The 21,191-nt window shown below is 43.6% G+C and overlaps 1 protein-coding gene across 1 annotated transcript in view; it reads left to right on the top strand.

Moving 5' to 3' along the window:
* The window catches only part of LOC117362968 (lanC-like protein 3), a 55,948-nt gene extending 44,062 nt beyond the window's left edge, over window positions 1-11,886 (top strand). Inside the window, exon 4 of the mRNA XM_033950059.1 lies at window positions 10,347-11,886. Coding sequence (XP_033805950.1) covers window positions 10,347-10,506 — 160 coding nt within the window. The 3' untranslated portion in view covers window positions 10,507-11,886. The remainder of the gene's footprint in view (window positions 1-10,346) is intronic.
* The last annotated feature ends 9,305 nt before the right edge of the window (window positions 11,887-21,191 follow it).

Genomic DNA, 21,191 nt, shown 5'->3' with positions numbered 1-21,191 from the left:
TCCTCAATTTTTCCTTCTTCTTTGGATATGGGCTTAGCAGGTAGGTAATACACTCTTGTAAGAGGAGGTAAGGAGTTTTCAGGAATTTCCAAAATTTCCATAAAATATCTTTTCACCATTTCTCTAGGAGAAGTTGACAGGATTCTTGGAAATGTAATGTAATCTTAAATAATGTACTCTGGATCTGCTAAATAAAAACGTTTGATCTTCATGAATTAAACAAGTGATCCCTTTGCCAGCATTGTCTGGACTCGTACTATTGATCTATTACATATTTATTTCATTTTGAATGAGAGTTCACGTAAATTGACACTTTGCAAAGAAGTAATTTATTTAAACATGTGTATATTTTGAAGATACAGTGATGCCTTGGAATCCGAATTTAATCTGTTCCAGAACTCCGTTCGAGTTCCAAAACGTTCGAGTTCCAAGACAATTTTTCCCATTGAAAATAATGGAAACTGGATTAATTCGTTCCTAGGTCCCACAAACTGAAATTTTAACAGTAAATACACTGAATTTTAGGGGCACAAACACACACATACAGGCCCGGATTCTGTATAGGATGCCTGTCCCGGGCGTCCTATACACAATCGGGCCTACACCTGGCCAAAGTTAATCCAATTCTGAACCAATGTCCATGTTGCAGACGCCGGTTACAGAATCGGGTTTTAAATGCCCTAACCCCCTCCCCAGACCTCCCCAATGCCCCCCCCCCGAGGATCGCTGACAGGAGGGTACCCAAACCTTCCTGCCGGACCCTCCAGCGGCCCCCCCTAAGATTGCCAGCAGGAGGGTACCCAACCCTTCCTGCCGGACCCCCCCAAACGAAAGCCCCCACCCCGGAACCCTTCCTTGGGCTTACCTCCAATTTGGCCGGACTGCAACTCGCACCGTACAGCCAGCTGGCCCGTCTCCATCCAAATGAGGCGGGCCCGCCCCTCCACTGCCCAACCCACAGGATCCTAGGGCCTGATTGGTCCAGGTGCCTAAAGCCCCTCCCACTATAGAAGGGGCCTTAGACGCATCTGGTCAGACCACTATATTGGTAAATTTGCCCTACGCTGGCAAAAATAGCAATCACAACTGAAATACGAAAGCAAAAATACAAAAATGATAACCAGTCATGGTATTATAAACCCTACTGAATTCTGGACTTACTACGAGCTACGTCCCATAGCTGACGAAATACAGGATTTCCCAACAAAATGGGAATAGTTCAGTAAGGAACTTTTAGACCAAATAGCCCCTTACAAAACATACAAAAAGAAAGATAGAACCCCAAATGAATGGTTCGACTCAGAACTACTAACAAACAAGCAGGAACTAAGAAAATTGAAGAGGTTCTGGAAAAAAACAAAGAAAGAAATAGACAAGATAAACTGGAAACAAAAAATGAAAATATACAAAAACCCGATCAAAGAAAAATGCACAAAGCACTACGCACAGAAAATAGGCACAACAAAAATAAACAGTAAAGAACTGTTCAAACTACTAAAAACGTTAACAGACACAACTCGAATCCTGAAAAAGGACAACAAGAGCACTCCATCTGCCCAAACCCTAGCCAACTTCTTTAAAAATAAAATCATAGATCTAAGAGCAACTATACCTACACCCAAAACCAATACTCTTCACTACTTTGAACCCCATGATCAGGAATCCAAAGTAGACATGATCTGGGACCACTTCAAATTCCCAAGCTGGTACCAATTCCTAAATTTATTCAATAAATACACCAAATCAAACTGCCTACTTGACGAATGCCCCCCTAAAATCATGATAGTTGCCCCACCAGACTTCAAAATGGAACTATTCACTTGGCTAACAACTACCCTAACAAACGGAACATTAAACGAGGATATGGGACACATACTGATTACACCTATCCCCAAAGATCAGAAAATCTCAACAGCACTGACATCCAACTACAGACCCATAGCAAGCATTCCACTATTCACAAAACTACAGGAAGGATTGGTCAACCTACAACTAGTAAACTACCTAGACAAATTTAACATCCTCAGTGAACACCAATCAGGTTTCAGGAAAGGATACAGCACAGAAACTATCATAGCTTCCATACTAAACCACCTCTATGATCTTTTCAGCAAAGGCAAAAGCGCCCTGATTCTACAACTAGACCTTAGCAGTGCGTTTGACCTAGTAGACCACAAAATCATGCTAGTAGACCTAGTAGATCACAAAATATTTTGCCTAGATGCAATGGGACTCTCAGGAAAGGTAAAGAAATGATTCCAAGAATTCCTAACAAATAGATCCTACCGAGTAGCCAGCAATGGAAATTACTCCAACTCATGGAAAAACCCATCGGGGGTACCCCAAGGCTTCCCACTATCTCCCACACTATTCAACATCTACATCACATCCTTAAGTTACCTACTACAAAAATTAGACTTAAAGTATTACATATCAATCCTAATACCCTTAAATGATATCTCAACTGAAATTATAGATAACCTCACTCACACAATGATAGAAATCGAAAAATGGGCTACCAACTTCAAACTGAAACTAAACACAGAAAAGACAAAAGTCTTTTTAGCAAGCCCCAATGACAAAATAACCAGAACATCACTAAAAATAAACAACCACGAATACCCAATCTCCAAAACCATAAAAATACTGGGTATCACACTAGACACTCACTTAACCATGGCTGACCACGCAAACTTACTGGTGAAGAAATGTTTTTACACAACATCCTTTAGAGCAGTGTTTTTCAACCGCTGTTCCGCGGCACACTAGTGTGCCGCGAGATGTTGCCTGGTGTGCCGTACGGTCAGGGCCGCCATCAGGGCGTACCACGTGGACAGGAGAGAGCTGGACGGGGGACCCGCAGAGTTCAATACATCTCGAGCCGCGAGGCTCGTCTTCTGTTCCTGCCTGCCCTGCAGCTAACATATAGCCGATCGCAAGCGTTCCCCGATGTCAGCGCTGACGTCGGAGGGAGGGCTTAAGCAAAGCCTGCCCTCCGACGTCAGCGCTGACGTCGGAGAATACTTCCGTTCGGCTATTTGTGTGCGGCAGGGCAGACAGGAAGCAGAAGACAAGCCTCGCGGCTTGAGCTTCGTTTTGCTGAGAAAGTTGCAAAGATGGGCTGGTAGGCAAACACGGAACACAAAAGGGGGGAGGGAGTGCGTTTTGGACACAAGGCATGAACTTGGGAGAGAGGAAGGGAGGGAAAGAGATGCTGAGGTGGGGGAGGGAATGGGTGTTTGGACACAGAAGGCATGGACTTGGGAGAGAGGAAGGGAGGGAAAGAGATGCTGAGGTGGGGGAGGGAATGCGTTTTTGGACACAGAAGAAATGGACTTGGGAGAGAGGAAGGGAGGGAAAGAGATGCTGAGGTGGGGGAGGGAATGCGTTTTTGGACACGGGAGGGAATGCGTTTTTGGACACAGAAGGAATGGACTTGGGAGAGAGGAAGGGAGGGAAAGAGATGCTGAGGTGGGGGAGGGAATGAGTGTTTGGACACAGAAGGCATGGACTTTGGAGAGAGGATGGGAGGGAAAGAGATGGTTGTGTACACGGGGAATAGAAGAAAGGAGAATTTTTGGTCATAGGGAGGGAGTGAGGTACAGATAGTGGCATACCAGGGTGGGGGGGGGGCGGTCTGCCCCACCCCGGGTTTACGTCCCAAGGGGGTGCACAGCTGGCCACCCTCCAGTGTTGTCCCTAGGCCGGCAAACTGCGGCTCTTTAGCCACTTGAGTGCCACCGCCGCCAACGGTGTTGCTGGCGGTGGCAGCATTATAAAATACTTTCTTTGTGTTTATTTGATTCCTATTCAAGAGAATTACTTTATATATAGTCAATATAGGCACAGAGTTAAATTTTTTAACATTTTCTAATGGTGGTGTGCCTCGTGATTTTTTTCATGAAACAAGTGTGCCTTTGCCCAAAAAAGGTTGAAAAACACTGCTTTAGAGTACTGGTGCAGTCGCTAATCCTATCTATCCTGGATTACTGCACATCGTCTACCTGGGTATCCCAAAAAAAACAATACAAAAATTAAGAATAGTGCAAAACACTGCAGTTCACTTAATCTTCGGACTGAGGAAAAAAGACCATATTAGCCCCTACTACAAAAAATTGCACTGGTTGCCAGTGGAGGCGCGAATACTGTTCAAGTTTGCATGTATCTGTTTCAAACAGGTTTGGGGACTAGCACCGTCCTACCTACTACCACATTTCACCCTACACAACCCCACACGAACAACCAGAAACAGAAATATCTTTATATACCCAAAGATCACAGGCTGCAAATACAAATCCTTTCTGGACAGAACCTTCATGTTTCAAGCAAGCAGACAGCAATCCTGGCTGGGAAACTATCTAAATAGAGCCAGGCAGACCTACGACACATTCCGAAAATCAATTAAAACCGTCCTATTTGACAAATTCATCGCCAAAACAGATGACCTTTTCTCACTATGATATTTCCCCTTGGCAAACCTGATGTAATTCCCAATGCAACTCCTATTTTTTATGTAACTCTTATCCCAGGACAAGCAGGCAGCATATTCTCACATGTGGGTGACGTCATCTACGGAGCCCCGACGCGGACAGCTTTTCAAGCAAACTTGATTGAAGCTTTCAAGTTTGCTAGTGCTGCACCACGCATGTGTGTGTGCCTTCCTGATCCACTAGAGGGCGCATACCCTCCTCATGGTCCTCAGTTCTTAGTTTTCCGCAGAGCCAGAAAGCCCTGTCTCTCTTCTCTCCGTTCTTTTAAGTGCCTTTCTAGCACCGCAGCTTCTTTATTTTGTTAGGGAGTCGCTGTGCGCTGTTACTTGATCGTGTATTTCTTTGTTTTAAAAAAAAAAAGGATTTTTTATTGTGTTTCTACCCGGCAGGCCCTTCTTGGGCCTCAGCCATGCGGCTAGGCCTCTTTGGCTGCAGCTGTATTTTCTTCTTCCCTGGCCTCTCTCTGGGCTCACCTCGTGTGAGCAGGATAGCCGGGACCCTTGTTCCTTCGTTGGAATCGGACTGAGTAGCTTCGATCCCTGGTAAGTCTTCTTTCTTTCTTTTTGTCTTCTAGCTGCATTACCTCGGTAATGCCATCGGCTGAGTCTCAGGCATTCCAGGCATCGAGTGTTGTCGTGCCCGCCTCTACGAGACTTTCAAAGCGTGCCTCCTCCCATGGGAATACTCATATCGAGGTTGCCCTTATGGAGCGCACTGCTGCACCTTTCTTACCAGTTCATTGGTACGGTGCTGACTTCTCAACCTCGATGTGCCTCGACGTCGACTGGAGCTTCGTGCCTCGACGTCGACTGGAGCTTCGTGCCTCGACGTCGACTGGAGCTTCGTGCCTCGACGTCAACGAGGGCTTCGTGCCTCGACGTCGACGGAGGCTTCGTGCCTCGGCGTCGACTGAGGCTTCGTACATCAGTGTCCACTGAGGCTTCGAATTCAGTGTCGACTGAGGCTTCGTGCCTCGACGTTGATCGAGGCTTCGTGCCTCGACGTCGACTGAGGCTTCGTACCTCGACGTCGACTGAGGCTTCGTGCCTCGACGTCGACTGAGGCTTCGTGCCTCGACGTCGACTCAGGCTTCGTGCCTCGACGTCGACTGAGGCTTCGTGCCTCGACGTCGACTGAGGCTTCGTGCCTCGGCGTCGACTGAGGCTTCGTGCCTCGACGTCGACTGAGGCTTCGTGCCTCGGCGTCGACTGAGGCTTCGTGCCTCGGCGTCGACTGAGGCTTCGTGCCTCGGCGTCGACTGGGGCTTCGTGCCTCGGCGTCGACCAGGCTTCGTGCCTCGGCGTCAACTGGGGCTTCGTGCCTTTTAATGTAAACCGCCTAGAAGTCATTTTGACTATGACGGTATAGAAAAATAAAGTTATTATTATTATTATTAGTAAGTCAGAGACTACCTGTATTTGATTCTTGCCAATTTACGAAAGGCCTTTTCCCCATGTTTGTAGAAAAATTGCTTAGTAAATAGGGCACTGTATACAGTTCTTATGCTGAAATTTTGAACATTTATGTCTTCATTTTGTTTGTTTTTCTGTTTATGTGGCATTCATACAGGATTCATTGCCTTTCTAACATAGTAAATGTAGACAGATAAAGATCAGAATGTCCCAACCAGTCTGCCCAACTGGGATTAATCTGTGTTGAGTGGATTATAAACTTCCTTAATTTATGCATGTATCTGCAGAAAGTACACACTGAGATTTGCTCCTGCCTTCAGGCTGGTATATGTGCTAGAATCTATTTATTTATTTAAAAATTTCTAACCCATTTAAACCTAAGCAGTTTACATAAAAACAATCATAATCAACATGCATGTTTTTCCTATGCTAGTATTTAAGTAGGCACATACATGATATTAGTTTATAAAATTACTTCCAAGAGTGTGAATCCCTCGTAGAAACATAGTTGAAAGAGACTCACTATTTAAACGAGTCTGTCATAGCTTCCCTTTCCCATCTTTCTTCCAAAACTATGGATATTAAGATCGTTAAGTCCATTCATCCCCATGTACTTTGTAGGAAATTCTATAAATGGCGCTGAAACTTGAGCGCAAAAAATTTGGTACCAAACGCTTTTCTATATAGGAAATTAGAAAGTCATGGAATAGGAGGTAATGTCCTATTATGGATTAAGAACTGGTTCCAACTGGTACGTACATAAATAAAACAACTTCACATACAATACAGACAAATCAAACAATCAAAACTTATCAGTGACCAGCGCTTACAGTTGTCATAAAGACTTAATCCCTATATTTCATCTTACAAAATAAGAACTTCTTCAATAGTTTCTTAAAATTGTACAAATTTCCCTGTTCACATATATATTGAGGGATCTCATTCCATGCCTGTGGGCCTCTACAGGAGAACATGCTTGCCCTAGATGCTTTCAAGCACAATTGTTTTAACAAACAAATCGATATGTTCCACAGAACGGAGTTTCAGGAGCAGAACATATGACAGAATACTACTGTGTTTCCCTGGAAATACAGTGTCTTATATTAATTTTAGGCCCCAAAAAGGCACTAGGTCTTATTTTCAGGGTAAGTACATGATCATCTCTCCCTTCCTATCCTTCACCCCAATTCTTTCTCTTTCCTTTCTCTCCTCCACATGTGCAGCATCTTTCCTCCCCTCCCTCCCATGCCTTGTGCAGCAGGACCCTTGCCCAGCTTCCCTTCGTCCCTCCCATCCATTGTGCAGCAGGACCCTTAGTTTCCCCCTTTTACTAAAGTTCGCTAGCAGTTTTTAGCGCTGGGAGCAGCGTGCAGCATTCAGCGTGGCTCCCAGCGCTAAAAACTGCTATCATGGTTTAATAAACGGGGGCAATGTGAAAAGAGAAAATGGCATTGGACATCAAAAAGGTTTTCTTGAACAGTGACTTTAGTTTCTAGGACAAGACAACTGTTTGGAAATACTGTGGTAAGGATTTTAAATACCATTCAAACGTCATTACAGTGGTTGGGGGATTGGGGATGGGGAGGAGAGGTGGAGGTAAAAGGCAGTTTTCTCTGTAGAGAAGACAGTGGGAGCAATCTGGATAGAGGAGAATTGAATGAGGAAGGGGGAAGAATGGAGAGGACAAATGATTGAGCTGTTTAGAGAGAGTCAGGAATAGGGGGATAGATGAGTAAACAGAGCTTTACAGTTGTGGCAGTTACTATGTCTAGGTATGGTGTGAGCTGAGCAGGAACAGGAGCAAGAGCAGGATGTGACATCACTAAGTGTAACAAAAGGAAGACAGCATGAACGAAAGAGGGAGGGAAGGGAAACATGATTTGAATAATGATCAGGTTGTAACCCTATACTTCTACTACTAAGACTAAGGGGTCCTTTGTGGAAGGTGCGCATTTAACGCATGCTAAAATCGGTTAGCGTACTTTAATAAAAGGACCCCTAAGTATCTTAATTAAAAATTCGGCCTGTGACTTAGCCTATGTTTTAGATTTCGGCCCCTTATGAAATTGAGTTTGACACCCCTGTCCTACTACCTTTTGTTGCCTTCCACTGAACCAGTTACTGACCCACTCAATCTTCAAGTCCGCATCAAAGGCACTCACTGCCAGAATCTATAAACAGCATCCTAATTGTAGCCACCTAGTGAAACCTTCATTCACATTTGCCCAGAGATTTACCCCTCTTTAATATCTTTTCACATCTCAACCTGCTCATGACAGTGATAGTCTTCAGTCGGGGACTGTAACCCTGTGATTATGGGTCAGTTCAACCACTGGGTGCTGTCAATGGATATTCCCTCTACAGAACTGCCAGATCTGCTCAGTCTATGGAGCAGAAAGTTCTAAAACAAAAAGAAACTGCAGAGAGGAATGTACAAGTTGCAGGAATTTTATTAAAAATCAATAAAATATGTTCCAAAGGATGGCTCTTGTGTGCATGGGGACCGGACCCAGATCAGCTCAGTCTATGGAGCAGAGAGTCCTAGCCTAACAATAAAACTGTGTTTGTATAGTACTGCTGTTGAGCCATAGATTTTTTTTAATGTGACTTTATTTGTAAATACTTCCTGTAAAAGCTAAGTACACATGGGAAGGAGGGAGCACAGTTTTTGAATTCACTTGAGTGTTGTCTACTTCATGTAATGCTTGCCACTTTAACTAATGGGATGTAGAGAATCATAAATAATGTTCAGTAGAAAAACCACATTTCTGTGCGCAGAGAAAATGTTAATTATCATTTGTATTTGGGGGTTTTATCAGAGGTCAAGGCAGATGACTTTAAAATATGCAATGTCATCTCAGGAACAACTATACAAAAATAGACAAATATACCCCCTCCCCTTTTACTAAACCGCAATAGAGGTTTTTAGCGCAGGGAGCTGTGCTGAATGCCATGTGCTTCTCTCAACGCTGATAGGCTCCCTGCGCTAAAAAACGCTATTGCGGTTTAGTAAATGGGGGCCATAGTGCAAAATATAGACAGCAGATATAAATTCTCAAAACGGAAACATTTTGATCACTAAATTGAAAAAATCATTTTTCCTACCTTTTTTTCTGGTGATTTCATGAGTCTCTGATTGCACTTCTTCTGTAAAGCTAATATTTCTTTCTTTCTCTCTCCCTCTGCCCCCTCTTTCTTTTTGGCCTTCTTTCGCTCTCACCCTGGCCCCCCTCTTTATGTTTGCCTTTCTTTCTCTCTCCCCTGCCCCCCCCCCCAAGCCATCGTGCCAATTTCTCCACTTCCCCGATTCTTTTCCATGATATCCACAACAAATATGCCAAAGTGATTTACAAAACTATAGCATGCATATGATATAATACATCCTGAAAACCTTACAAACATCGAAAATCACTGATTTAAACCAACCCCAAAATCAAAGAACGAAATGAGCAATATTAATCTACTAGGGATGGGTTCCTCCTGCTTCTCCCAGTCAGGTTACCCCTCCTCCACAACCGTGATGCGGTATCTAAGCAGCCTCCCAGGACCCATAACGTCATGCGGAAAAGACAAGCTTCAGCGAAAGAGAGCGGTGCGCTAGGCTCTGCTTACGGACCCCCTTTTCCAGGCGGCTTCAAGCCTTCACCTACCAGCACTGGACAGGAAGGTCCCCCAAGCCACCAACGTGATTTCTCCCTGCTGCTTCGCCGGGCCCACAAGACTTCACTTCCGATGTCAATTCTAACGTCAGATGGGAAGTTCCAGGCCAGCCAGATTGGCTGGTCCAGAACTTCCTCTCTGACGTTGGAATTGACGTCAGAGGTGAAGTTTTGTAAGTCTGGTGCTTGTACGCGCCAGGCCTGGCTTGGGGAAGCAGCAGGGAGAGAAAGATCGCAAAGGTCAATCTTGAGCGACCATTTGGGCACCCCTGGTATAGAGAAAGGTGACTAAAATCATAAAAGGTATGGAATGAGTCCCCTGTGAGGAAAGGCTAAAGAGGATACAACAGCTGTGTGGAGATAAGAAATAAGTGGGGTGGAAAGGGTAAATGTGAATTAGTTGTTTACACTTTTAAAAAGTACAAAGGTTGGGGGATACGCTATGTTAGTAAGTAGTATATTAAAACAAATCAGACATTTATTTTCCTTCAATTCCTAAGTAAGCTCTGGACTTTGTTGCTGGAGGATGTGGTAAAAGTAGTTAGCATAACTAAGTTTTAAAAGTTCCTGGAAGAAAATTTCATAAACTATTATTAACAGTAGTCTGGGAGTGCACAGGTATTTGTGACCAGGATTGGTCACTTTTGGAAAGAAGATACTGGGCTTGATGGACATTGATCTGACATAGTATGGCAGTTCTTATGTTTATGGTGCAGTAAGTTCAGGCTGCTGCCTAGAGCTGTGTGTGTGCAATTGTCTCACTGTGCATTTCATCCTTCTTTTAGGTTTGCGGAGTTCCTGTTTTCAGAAGAGTTCAAAGCCGGTTCACACACATTGGAAACCGTCTATAGCTTATTTGAAAGCCTTTTGGGGACCATATGTTTCCTGGTGGATTTACTGCAGCCTGATCAGGCAGAATTCCCTCGTTTCAGTGTGTTTGTCTAGAAAGATGATTGTTTCTAGGGTATCAGTAACATCACTGTGCAATGGAACCAGCTGCTTCATTTGAAGACACAAGAAATATATGCTCTTCTTAGCAGGACCAGTGTTAAGTAGGTAGGGGCCCAAGGCAGAAACAGAGGAGGATACCCCAACATTTCGAGATGATTGGGGGTGCCGCTCCCAGTAAACAAATGAAGGAACTTGCTCAGCCCCCACAGAACTGATCCCTGTGCTTCAGGCTTTGCTTCTTTCTGCTTGGGAGACTTGTAGTTGGGAACCGAGAACAATTTCCATGGTTGCCACCCCGTAATGCCAACCCTGGGAACTAGCTTGGATATTATTGAATGTCGGACATATCAAATATCTTATTGCATTGCTTCAGAGAGAGATGGGACTGCAAAATATGAATGTGAAGGAGGAGAATCCAAGGGACTCCTATCTTCTGTCACTTTGTTTTGGACAATTAGAAGAACAGTGCAGATTTCTATATGAATTACTTGAATATTTGTATCCAAGTAACTTATACAGGGAACTTCTGCAGTCTTGGATAATAATAGTTCCATAGCCTGTAAAGACAACCAGACAATCTAGACATTATATTGTGAAATATTCTTAGTGCTTAATATGTGCTACAAAAGAAAACATGTAAGATTGAGCAGCCTTAATTGGTGGACTTTATCCTGACAAAACTTGAAACAGCTTCATCTTCTCATCCAAGTGGATGGGAAATGCACATTTCTTAAATGTCTTCAATCAATTTGATTTAATCAACCAGTCATTGATGTATGTAGAGCCTTTTAGGAGAAGAATGTTAATAGTTGCTTTTGCAGACTTTCTGAACAATAATTCTATTCGTGGCCAAATATGACAGCAAGAATCCATGAATAACAACAGATCAGAAACAATGGGAACAGGTAAATCTCTGCTTTTCCTCCTCCACAGAATGGCAAAACCTCGGGTATCATAGCAAGATTCTCATGCCTTTGTAGTGACTGGGGTGTCACAAAGACACCTCATCTGAATGGTGATATCACTAGAATCACTACAGTAGAAATCTCAGTATTGCAGTTTTAGTGTCAATACTTGGCTTTGGTTAATGGTGTAGATGCTCTTCCCTGATTAACTACCGCTGAATAGGTTCTGCCAGTGTACTGAATGGCATATAATTCAGTAGTGCTGCTTAATACCCTATCTGACTGCCATTGCTCTCTATGGCAGTGGCATTGTCACTGGTGCCCCTAGGTGGGCACTTAAGGCTGGCTAGCATATATATAAAATATCGAGCAACATAAAAGCCTACAAAGACACCAGTCAAGTCTTCTTTTCCAGCTCAAACTGTATGACAAATTATTCCACCTCCCCCATACACACACACTTTTATGAAGCCAAAATACATTTAATAATGCAGCACATAAACAGGGCGCATGAATACAGATATATTGCATGCAAAACCTATTTTTGTGGGCAAACAGCAATGGTATTTGCTAATTATAGATAACTTCATTTGCAAAAGGTTAAAAACAGAAAAAAGAGATATATTCCTCCTCAGCGTGGCTTGTAGTTCATTGTAAATGGACGTCTCCAGCTGCACAATGGTGACCTCATTGTGAGATCATCAAGGTGCACCGAGAAGGTAGAATGCCACAATTAAAACAAGATGCTAGGAATTATTAAAAAAAGATGATTAACAAGACTAAGAATGTTATAAATGCCTCTGTATTGCTCCATGGTGCAACCTCATCTGGAATGTTGTGTTCAATTCTGGTCTCCATATCTCAAGAAAGATATAGTGGTACTAGAAAAGGTTCAAAGAAGAGCAACCAAGATGGTAAAGGGGATGGAACTCCTCTCGTATGAAGAAAGACTAAAATGGTTAGGGCTCTTCAGCTTGGAAAAGAGTCAGCTGAGGGGAGATATGATTGAAGTCTACAAAATCCTGAGTGAAATAGAACGGGTACAAGTGGATCGATTTTTCACTTCGTCAAAAATTAAAAAGACTAGGGATCACTGATGAAACTGCAGGAAAATACTTTTAAAACCAATAGGAGGAAATATTTTTTCACTCGGAGAATAGTTAAGCTCTGGAACATGTTGCCAGAGGTTGTGGTAAAAGCAAATAGCATAGCTGATTTTGAGAAAGGTTTGGACAAATTCCTGGAGGAAAAGTCCATAGTCTGTTATTAAGACATGGGGGAGTGTTGCTACTCTGGGTTTTGGCCAGGTACTAGTGACCTGGATTGGCTACTATGAGAATGGGCTAGTGGATTTTTGATGGACCATTGGTCTGACCCAGTAAGGCTATTTTTATGTTCTCATTCAACCCCATTACATTTGGAAGATGAGAACAGGGCTTTTACCCATTGAGTTACAGCAGCTTCCATTCAGGTGTCTCTTCCTGCCCTGTGATATGATACTTTGGGATCTCCTAAAGTATGATCTCCTCAAGTGTATCATATGACAGTCACCTGAAAGAAAGCAACTCTAGCTCACTGGTTTAGAGCATTGCTTTCATTGTGCAAAGGTCATGGGTTTGAATCCCAAGTATGGTCTAACAAATGTGACACAGAATCAACTTATGATCTTTATATGAATTGCAAACCTCACATATTCTTATTTTTCTGTAGTATGGTAAAGTGCAGTTTTACATTAAAATTATATGCATTAAAATACTAGCACCAATATTATATTTTATATGTACCTAGCTTTTGATCTCTTTTTTAAATGTTTATTCTGTGAATTGGAGTATGAGGGGATTGGAACCAACAAGGTCTATGGGCTAAGATTAAAGTTCTAACCACTGTGCTACACAATCAGCTATGAAAGCACATCGATTCCTAAACCAATGAGCTTTTAAATGGTTTGTAGCTTTGGCAGCTATTTGGGTGAATGGGCTGCTTTCTAAACCTTTTGAAATTCAGCAGGGTATGAGACAGGGCTGTCCTTTATTTTGTTTGTGCTTACTTTGGATCCTCTCGTTCGAGACGTTTTACAAAACCCTGATATAAGGGAGGTGGCCATTAAGTTATCGGCATTTGCAGATGATCTTCTGGTCCATCTTACTCATCCTGCTATAACCTTACCGGCTCTCCTGATGGTGATAGCTGAATATGGAGATTTTTCTGGCTTTTGGCTGAATCTTGATAAATCTTTGGCCTTTCCTACGCTTCCGGAGGTTCGCAATGCTTGGCCCAGGGTCTTCCAGTTGAAATGGGTGGATGGGGCCTTCCGATACTTGGGTATTCAGTTGACTCTTTTGGCCTCTTCCCTTAAACAGGCTAACTTATATTTACTTTTTGATGTTACTCGCCAGCGCCTGGATCAGTGGTGGTATTTCCCCATTTCAGTTCGTGGTCGCATTCAACTTTTTAATATGGTTCTTTTTCCTAAATGGCTTTATGTTCTGCGAGTGTTGCCTATCCATCTCTTACGGAAGGATCTTAATAGGTTGTATCAGCTTGTCTCGCTTCATCTGGGGGGAAGGGAGGGGACGGAAGCCTCGCATGGCTTTCCGTTATTTGGTGGGGTCTTGGTTGAGAGGTGGTATGGGCATTCCTGATATGCAGAAATATCCAATTTTTTATTGGGCTCCTTAAGCGATAGTTGGAGACTTTTGGTACTTGGGCTAGGGGGGAGTCTGGGGATGTCTGATTTACTGCCTCTACAGGGGAATCTTCAGTTTCTCCCTGGCCGCACTTCTGCCGCCTTCCATCGTTGGGCCCAGTTAGGTTTGACTGTGTTGGAGCATATCCTCCGTGGCGTACTTTTCAACTTCATGATGGGATTCAGGCGGCTGATTTTTTTTTTGCTCATTTACAGTTAGGTCATTATGTGCGTTCTCTGATGGTGGATGGTCTACAGATGGGGTTGGGGAACCGGCTTCATGCTTTTTTCAGCCAATTTGAGGAGGAGGGCTTGTCTGTTTCTGTGCTGCATCGGGCGTTGTGTTCTCTTGATCCGTCTCGGGCATGGGAGTCCTTATGTGCTCACTGGGCTCAGGTCCCACTGATTTGGATATCGGCTGTCTCATACAACGCATTCCAACCTTTTCTGTTTCGGCTGAACTCCAAGAATGTCGTTTCGGGTGCTTCATCGCGCCTACTTTACGAGGGTTCAACTTTTTCATGCTGGTCTCACAGAGTCTGGCACAGTGTGAGAAATGCATAGGTGCTCCTAAGTCTTTTTTCCATGCTTTCTGGAGTTGTCCTGTTGTCCGTGCTTTTTGGAGGCGAGTGGTCCGCTATTTGGAACTTTTGTTGGGCCGTTCTATTCCTCTACTCCAGTAGGGTTTATTTTGGATAAATATGAGGCTTTTTGCGTCCCTTCAAGAAGGGGCTGGCTGTTTTTAGACAAGGCTGGGTTGGTAGCTAAGAAATTATTTTGGGGAGTGGATCTCGGATCGGGCCCCTTATTGGGCTTTGTGTAACCGCTTACATGCCTTGATGATACTCGAGAGGGGTTGGATGCGTCATTCCCTGCGCCAATCCAAATTTTTTTTTTGCGGGTCTGGGGACCTTACATATATTCTTTGTCGCACAGGACCCGTAGCATGATTATGAATATCTTGCCGGGTTAGACTGCTTTGAGTGATGTGGGGTTTGCGGCCCCAGGGTGGCCTTTCCTCTGCTTGGCCTATTTCTTAGTTTGTTGGGTTTTTTTTGGTTTTTTAAAGTTATTTTCTTTGATGCTTGTAGGTCTGTTTATTTAGTTTCATTTCTTTGATTTGGGGTGGGGGGGGTCTCGTGGGGAGGTCATACACATTGTCTTTTGGGGCTCATCAGAGACCAGGGCCCTGAAAGGTATACTTTACTTTGGTATAGGTTTGACCTCCTCATTTTGGGGGGTTGGGATATTTGCTCTTTTTGGTTTTTGAGCTGCTGTTAACTTTTTCATGTGTATGCACCCTGTTTTCTGCATTCTTTTTTATTAGCCTCTATTGAATGCTACTTTTGGATTTGCTTGTCTTCTTTTTGTAGTGAGGGATAAAGATCAGGGATGCAGGGTTGGGTGCTGGATGGGGGAGGGGACCTTGGGATTGGGGGTATCGTGTTGTATACTCTCTTGAACTCTTGTATCTCCAGTTATTGTACTTGTTGTTTTTCTGGCTTGTTCAATAAAAAAATTGTTTCAACTAAACGGTTTGCTGGAAGCAAGTTAGGCATCCTTTAGGTGCCCGTAAGCGCACCGTCCGTTCTTGAGGCATGACTAGGACGCCCTAGCGGTGTGCAATGACATCATCACATTTTAACATTGTGACGTCGTCAAATCAGCGATTTTTACACGGAGATCATTCCAGCAAAGATGTAGAAGGCGGTGAGGTGGCCTGCCTTTTCCTGCCAAATGAATATCACTATTTTGTTACACCAGGACATAAGAGGAGTTATCGCCAATATAGGGACTCCTGGCAGAGACTGGCCAGAAGATTTAATCAGCAGGCCTCTTTCCCTCGAGCTGTAAGTATTCATAGCTAGCCTCCTTCAAATAATAATGTAAAAAAAAAAACACATTCTTGATTAAACCTGTATAAAAGAGTTCATTTTTATAAATACATGCCCAAGGAGCACTACTGGGATTTGAATTTACAAGCTCAGACTTCTTGTGCTAACAACTTTAATACTGAGCCACTGGTCACTTGCAATAGCTATGTCTGTGCTGTTTAGTGCAACCAGTATGTTCCATTATCTCAACATTTGATTTGTAATGGGGACATATTTAAAATTAACTTTGCCAAAGCAAAAAAAAAAAGAAATGTGCTTGCTCTGCCTGCACTCTCATTCCTCCAGCCCCCCACCTCAGGCATTAAACCACAGGTCAATTCAAAAGCCAAGCTTATGTCCTCTTGATTCACAAACCATCTTGGTGAGGACATAGGCACCTGCCCTCCTTTCTGCCCCTCCCCCCACACTCTACTGTCGTATGTGCATGCTGCTTCCCTTTCCCCGTACATTGCATGAGCAGCAATCCCCAAGCTGCTGTTGCGCCAACTCTTCCTATGATGTCAGGTCCTGAACCTGTACCTAGGAACATTACAGTGATACGGGGCAGGGAAGCGGTATGCGTGCGGCAGAAGGTGGTGGAGGAGGAGCATGTGGGGGGGGGGGCTGGAAGTGGTGGAGGAGCATGTGCGGGGGCTCCCTGGCCATCTATCACCCTCGCTACATATTTTAAGGGGCTTCTACTATTACCCTATCAGTAACTAGTATCACTGGAGGCCAGCATATCTTATACTCAAATTTTATGTCACATAGAGGTGAAGACATGAATAAGATTGCTATGTCACACTACTATATGGCACTCATCCTATCCCTCCCTCTCCTTTCTCCATTATCCAGGTAGAAGATCTTAGAAAGCGTGGCCGCCTTCTAAGGCAGCAGGAGCAGGAGTTCCTCCAGGGGGTGCGTGAGGAACTGCGTGCTGAGGCCTGTGAGTAATGAGTGTATCTCATGGTCTATCTCCAACTCATATGCACCTCTATGCCAGATACTATGCAGGGAAAGTGTGGCACAATGGTTGATGATACAGCCTTAAACTCATGCTGTTCTTTGTGTGATCCTGGACAAATCACTCAATCCCCCCTTTGCCCCAGGTACATTAAATAGATTGTGAGCCCACCAGGATAGACAGGGAAAAAATGCTTGAGTACCTGAATAAACTAATGTAAACATTTCTGAGCTCCCCTAAGAGAAGAGTATAGAAAATTGAATAAATAAATAGTGTGAAAAGTGTCAGCCTCTGATAACCAGAACCGTTATTGTGACATCATAATGCCTCATTCCATCAATAAGAACCAACATCATCAGTGATGTCACAATGGCTTCCTTGTACTAAATTATGATTTCTAGAGTGGCACAGTGGTTAAAGCTATAGCTTCAGCACCCTGAGGATGTGGGTTCAAACCTATACTACTCCTTGTGACCCTGCCCAGGTCACAACACACCCATAGCTCCATTAGATAAATTATGAGCCCAAAAGGGACAGACAGGGAAAAAAAATCATGTAAACTCTTGGCCCCTCGGGAGGAACAGCATAGAAAATAGAGTAAACAATATTAATAATATATCTTGTAGGAGGTTTATGCTTTTTATTCCCCTTAATGTGGCCTATAGTGGAGTCCATGGTATGTGCCTGCTTGTATTAACATTTGAAGAAAAGAAAGCAACAAAGAATATGTTATGTTGAAAAGGGTTGTTGACACTACCTGACTGTATCCTGTTTCCATGTTTCCTTCTTGACTAGCTGAAGCTCCAGTGGAAGCACCCCTTGGAGAGGCCAAGGTGAAAGAGGCTGAGCAGGAAGAGCTGGCAGCAGGGCTGGAAGAGCCAGCTGCCTCCACCCAAATCCCTTTTCCTCACTCTCCTGCCCCTCCTGTTGCCCCCATCCAACCCCCTTCTCTCTATGCCCCCCCCAGGAGCAGCATAACCAGCTTCAGGAGGGAGCTGGCCTCCTCCATTCTCCCCACAGTCTCCATCACAGAGGGATCCATGGAGAAATGCACCTGTTGCAGCAGATGTATCTGTCCTTGGAAACCTTCAAGTATTGGAGAGGATGAGGGCCATGGAGGGATGCCATTATCCTTTTGGAGGAGGTACAGGCATGAAGAGGGCGTATGGCGATGGTGGAGCATGTCCTTGTGATCCATTCTGGTGAACGAAGGCATGCTTTTACTCAAGTACCTGACCCCTCTCCATGATTGTAATTTCTCCGCCTCTTGAGGCAGCTCCAGCTGCTCCTGAAGGTACCTGCCCCTTCTCCTTCCCTATTTTGTTTTATATTTTATATATATATATATATATAAAAAAATTATTTTATTTTTTAAAAACTTAACATATTTTATGATTAAAAAAAGTTTTACATTTGGTTTATAGGTGTCCTGTGTGGTTTTCTCTGTCAGGAGGTACTGCTGAAGAATGTGTAACTATCACTATACTACTACATCTCAATGGGCCCTGGCCTGCCATTTGCAATAAGGACAAGGTCACAGAGAAACATTTAACATCTTTATTGTTCAATGTAATTCTATTACTTCCTAGCCACTCAAATCTAGAATAATCACAGTCCAAGCAGCATGCGAGTATAACATTATGCAACTGTAGCTAGATGAGATGGATCCCAGCTACACAGGTAGGTAGTCAGGCATATGATATGCAGAGTAAGCCACTCCTGGGTCCAAACAAAGTGCCAGCCTACATGAGGAAGGGGAAAATTTCAGCATGGTGCAAGTGTAAAGGTTTCATAAAAGGCTGCTGGGAGGAGAAGTCAGGCTCTAGAAAAAGAAGAGGACAGATTGAGACAGCTGGGTTTTTCTTCCTTCAACTGAAAGCAATGAAATTAAGTAAAACCCGGATTTCTCAATCCATCCTCCTTTACCTGGAGCCATATGGTAACCACACCCCCAAACCTAAAGAAAACAACCTACACACACTGGTTTGGTAAACCAGGTGTGTAACAAGAAAGGGGTTTTGAATCGGGAAGGTTATGGGAAGTGAGCAAATGTCTCACCCAAAGAGATTACAAAAAACACCACAAACACACTGTTGCAGTGGGAAGCAGCTACTCACCTATGCACAAATATCAGTAATAGGTAACAGGATCTACCAAGAATTATATGACAAGGATGCCCTTTCATAGCCACATGAAGAGGACTGTCGGTTCAGAACACCTGAAAAAGGACAAGAGGGGAAGCATGTTAACGCATTGAAGATGTACCCCAACTTGTCACAAGGGCTAGGGTTACCATATTGCAAATCCCGATATCTCAATCTGTTCTCCCTTTCCTGAACGAAGAAGTCGTGAGGACAAGATGTCAAAAGATCAGCCAGAGGTGTATAGTTCAAAAAATCACTTTATTGATTATTATGGGATTAGGAGAAACATTTACTGCATGGGTCAATGATTGGTTAAGCGGTAGACTTCAGAGGGTGGTGGTAAACGGTATCCTCTCCAAAACATCGGAGGTAGCCAGTGGAGTGCCGCAGGGCTCAGTCTTGGGCCCAATCCTTTTCAACATGTTCATAGGAGACCTGACTCATGGGCTTAAAGGCAAAATAACATTGTTCGCCGATGACGTCAAACTATGCAACATAGTAAGTAAAAGCACTTTGCCCGACAGTATGGCGCAGGACCTACTTCTATTGGAATACTGGTCCTCGACTTGGTAGCTAAGCTTCAATGCAAAAAATGTAAGGTCATGCACCTTGGCAGCAGAAATCCGTGCAGAACCTACACACTAAATGGTGAGACCTTAGCGAGGACTAAAGCAGAGCGTGATTTGGGAGTGATCATTAGTGAAGACATGAAAACTGCCAATCAAGTGGAGAAGGCTTCATCCAAGGCTAGACAAATGATGGGTTGTATCCGCAGAAGTTTTGTCAGCTGGAAGCCCGAAGTCATAATGCTGTTGTACAGATCCATGGTGAGACCTCATCTGGAATATTGTGTACAATTCTGGAGGCCACATTACCAAAAAGATATGCGAAGAGTTGAGTTCAACGAATGGCCACCAGGATGGTCTCGGAGCTCAAGGATCTCCCGTATGAGGAAAGGCTGAATAAATTGCAGCTACACTCAAAGAATGTAGAGAGAGAGGAGACATGATTGAGACGTTTAAATATATCAAGGGCCGTATCGAGGTGGAAGATGATATCTTCTTTCTTAAAGGACCCTCGGCCACTAGAGGGCATCCACTGAAAATCAGGGGTGGGGAATTTCATGGCGACACCAGGAAGTATTTCTTCACCAAAAGGGTGGTTGATCATTGGAATGAACTTCCACTGCAGGTGATTGAGGTCAGTAGCGTGCCAGATTTTAAAAGTAAATGGGATACGCATGTAGGATCTCTAGGGGGGTAAAGTCAGGGAGGTGGGTCATTAGAGTGGACAGACTTGATGGGCTGTGGCCCTTTTCTGCCGTCATTTTTCTATGTTTCTAATAGCTCAAAGAGCTATTTGAGCTATTCTGGCATATTCATCAATAAAGTGATTTTTTTTTTAACTGTACACCCCTGGCTGATCTTTTGACATCTTGTCTTCACGACTTCTTCGTTGTTTGTCCCTGTCTCGTCATTGACGCTTGTCCTTGGCTTCCGATTCCATGTCTCCCTTTCCTGAAGCCATGTGTAACCCCTTTAATCTTGACCTGCTTAGCTTATATGAATAGTATGAGGTAGCATAATGTATATCTTAGTGTGGTGTAGTGGTTAGAGCCTTGGCCAAGTCACTTTTAATCCTCCACTGCTCCAGGTACATTAGATAAATTGTGAGCTTACCAGGACAGATAATGAAAATGTTTGAGCACCTGATTTGTAACCTATTTTGAGCTCTGTTGAGAGGGTGATCAACATTATAAATAAATATGATCGTGCAGGACAGCATGTAGAAACAATAGTTAGGTATATGGAATGGTGTCATATAAGTACAAAACTATCACCAATATACTGCTCTCACACCAGGCCATCAAGAACCACATGATGATGCCCTTGTTTAGGGATGGTGAAGGCCTGGGACATCCAAGCTGGAACAAGAGTGTAAAACGTTAGCAATTTGAAATGTATTTAATCACAAGGGCTGCTCAGGGAAGATTATAGAGGGAAGTAATGACAATGCAGGTAGTATTGGTACACAGGAGCAACATGAACAGTCAAGTGAAGGATATATGGAGTAAGCAAACAACAAAGGTTGCAATATATAATACTC

The sequence above is a fragment of the Geotrypetes seraphini genome, chromosome 6 (genome assembly GCF_902459505.1).
Source record: "Geotrypetes seraphini chromosome 6, aGeoSer1.1, whole genome shotgun sequence".
In the NCBI taxonomy this organism is placed as follows: domain Eukaryota; kingdom Metazoa; phylum Chordata; class Amphibia; order Gymnophiona; family Dermophiidae; genus Geotrypetes; species Geotrypetes seraphini.
This window is presented reverse-complemented; position numbering and strand designations above follow the sequence as displayed.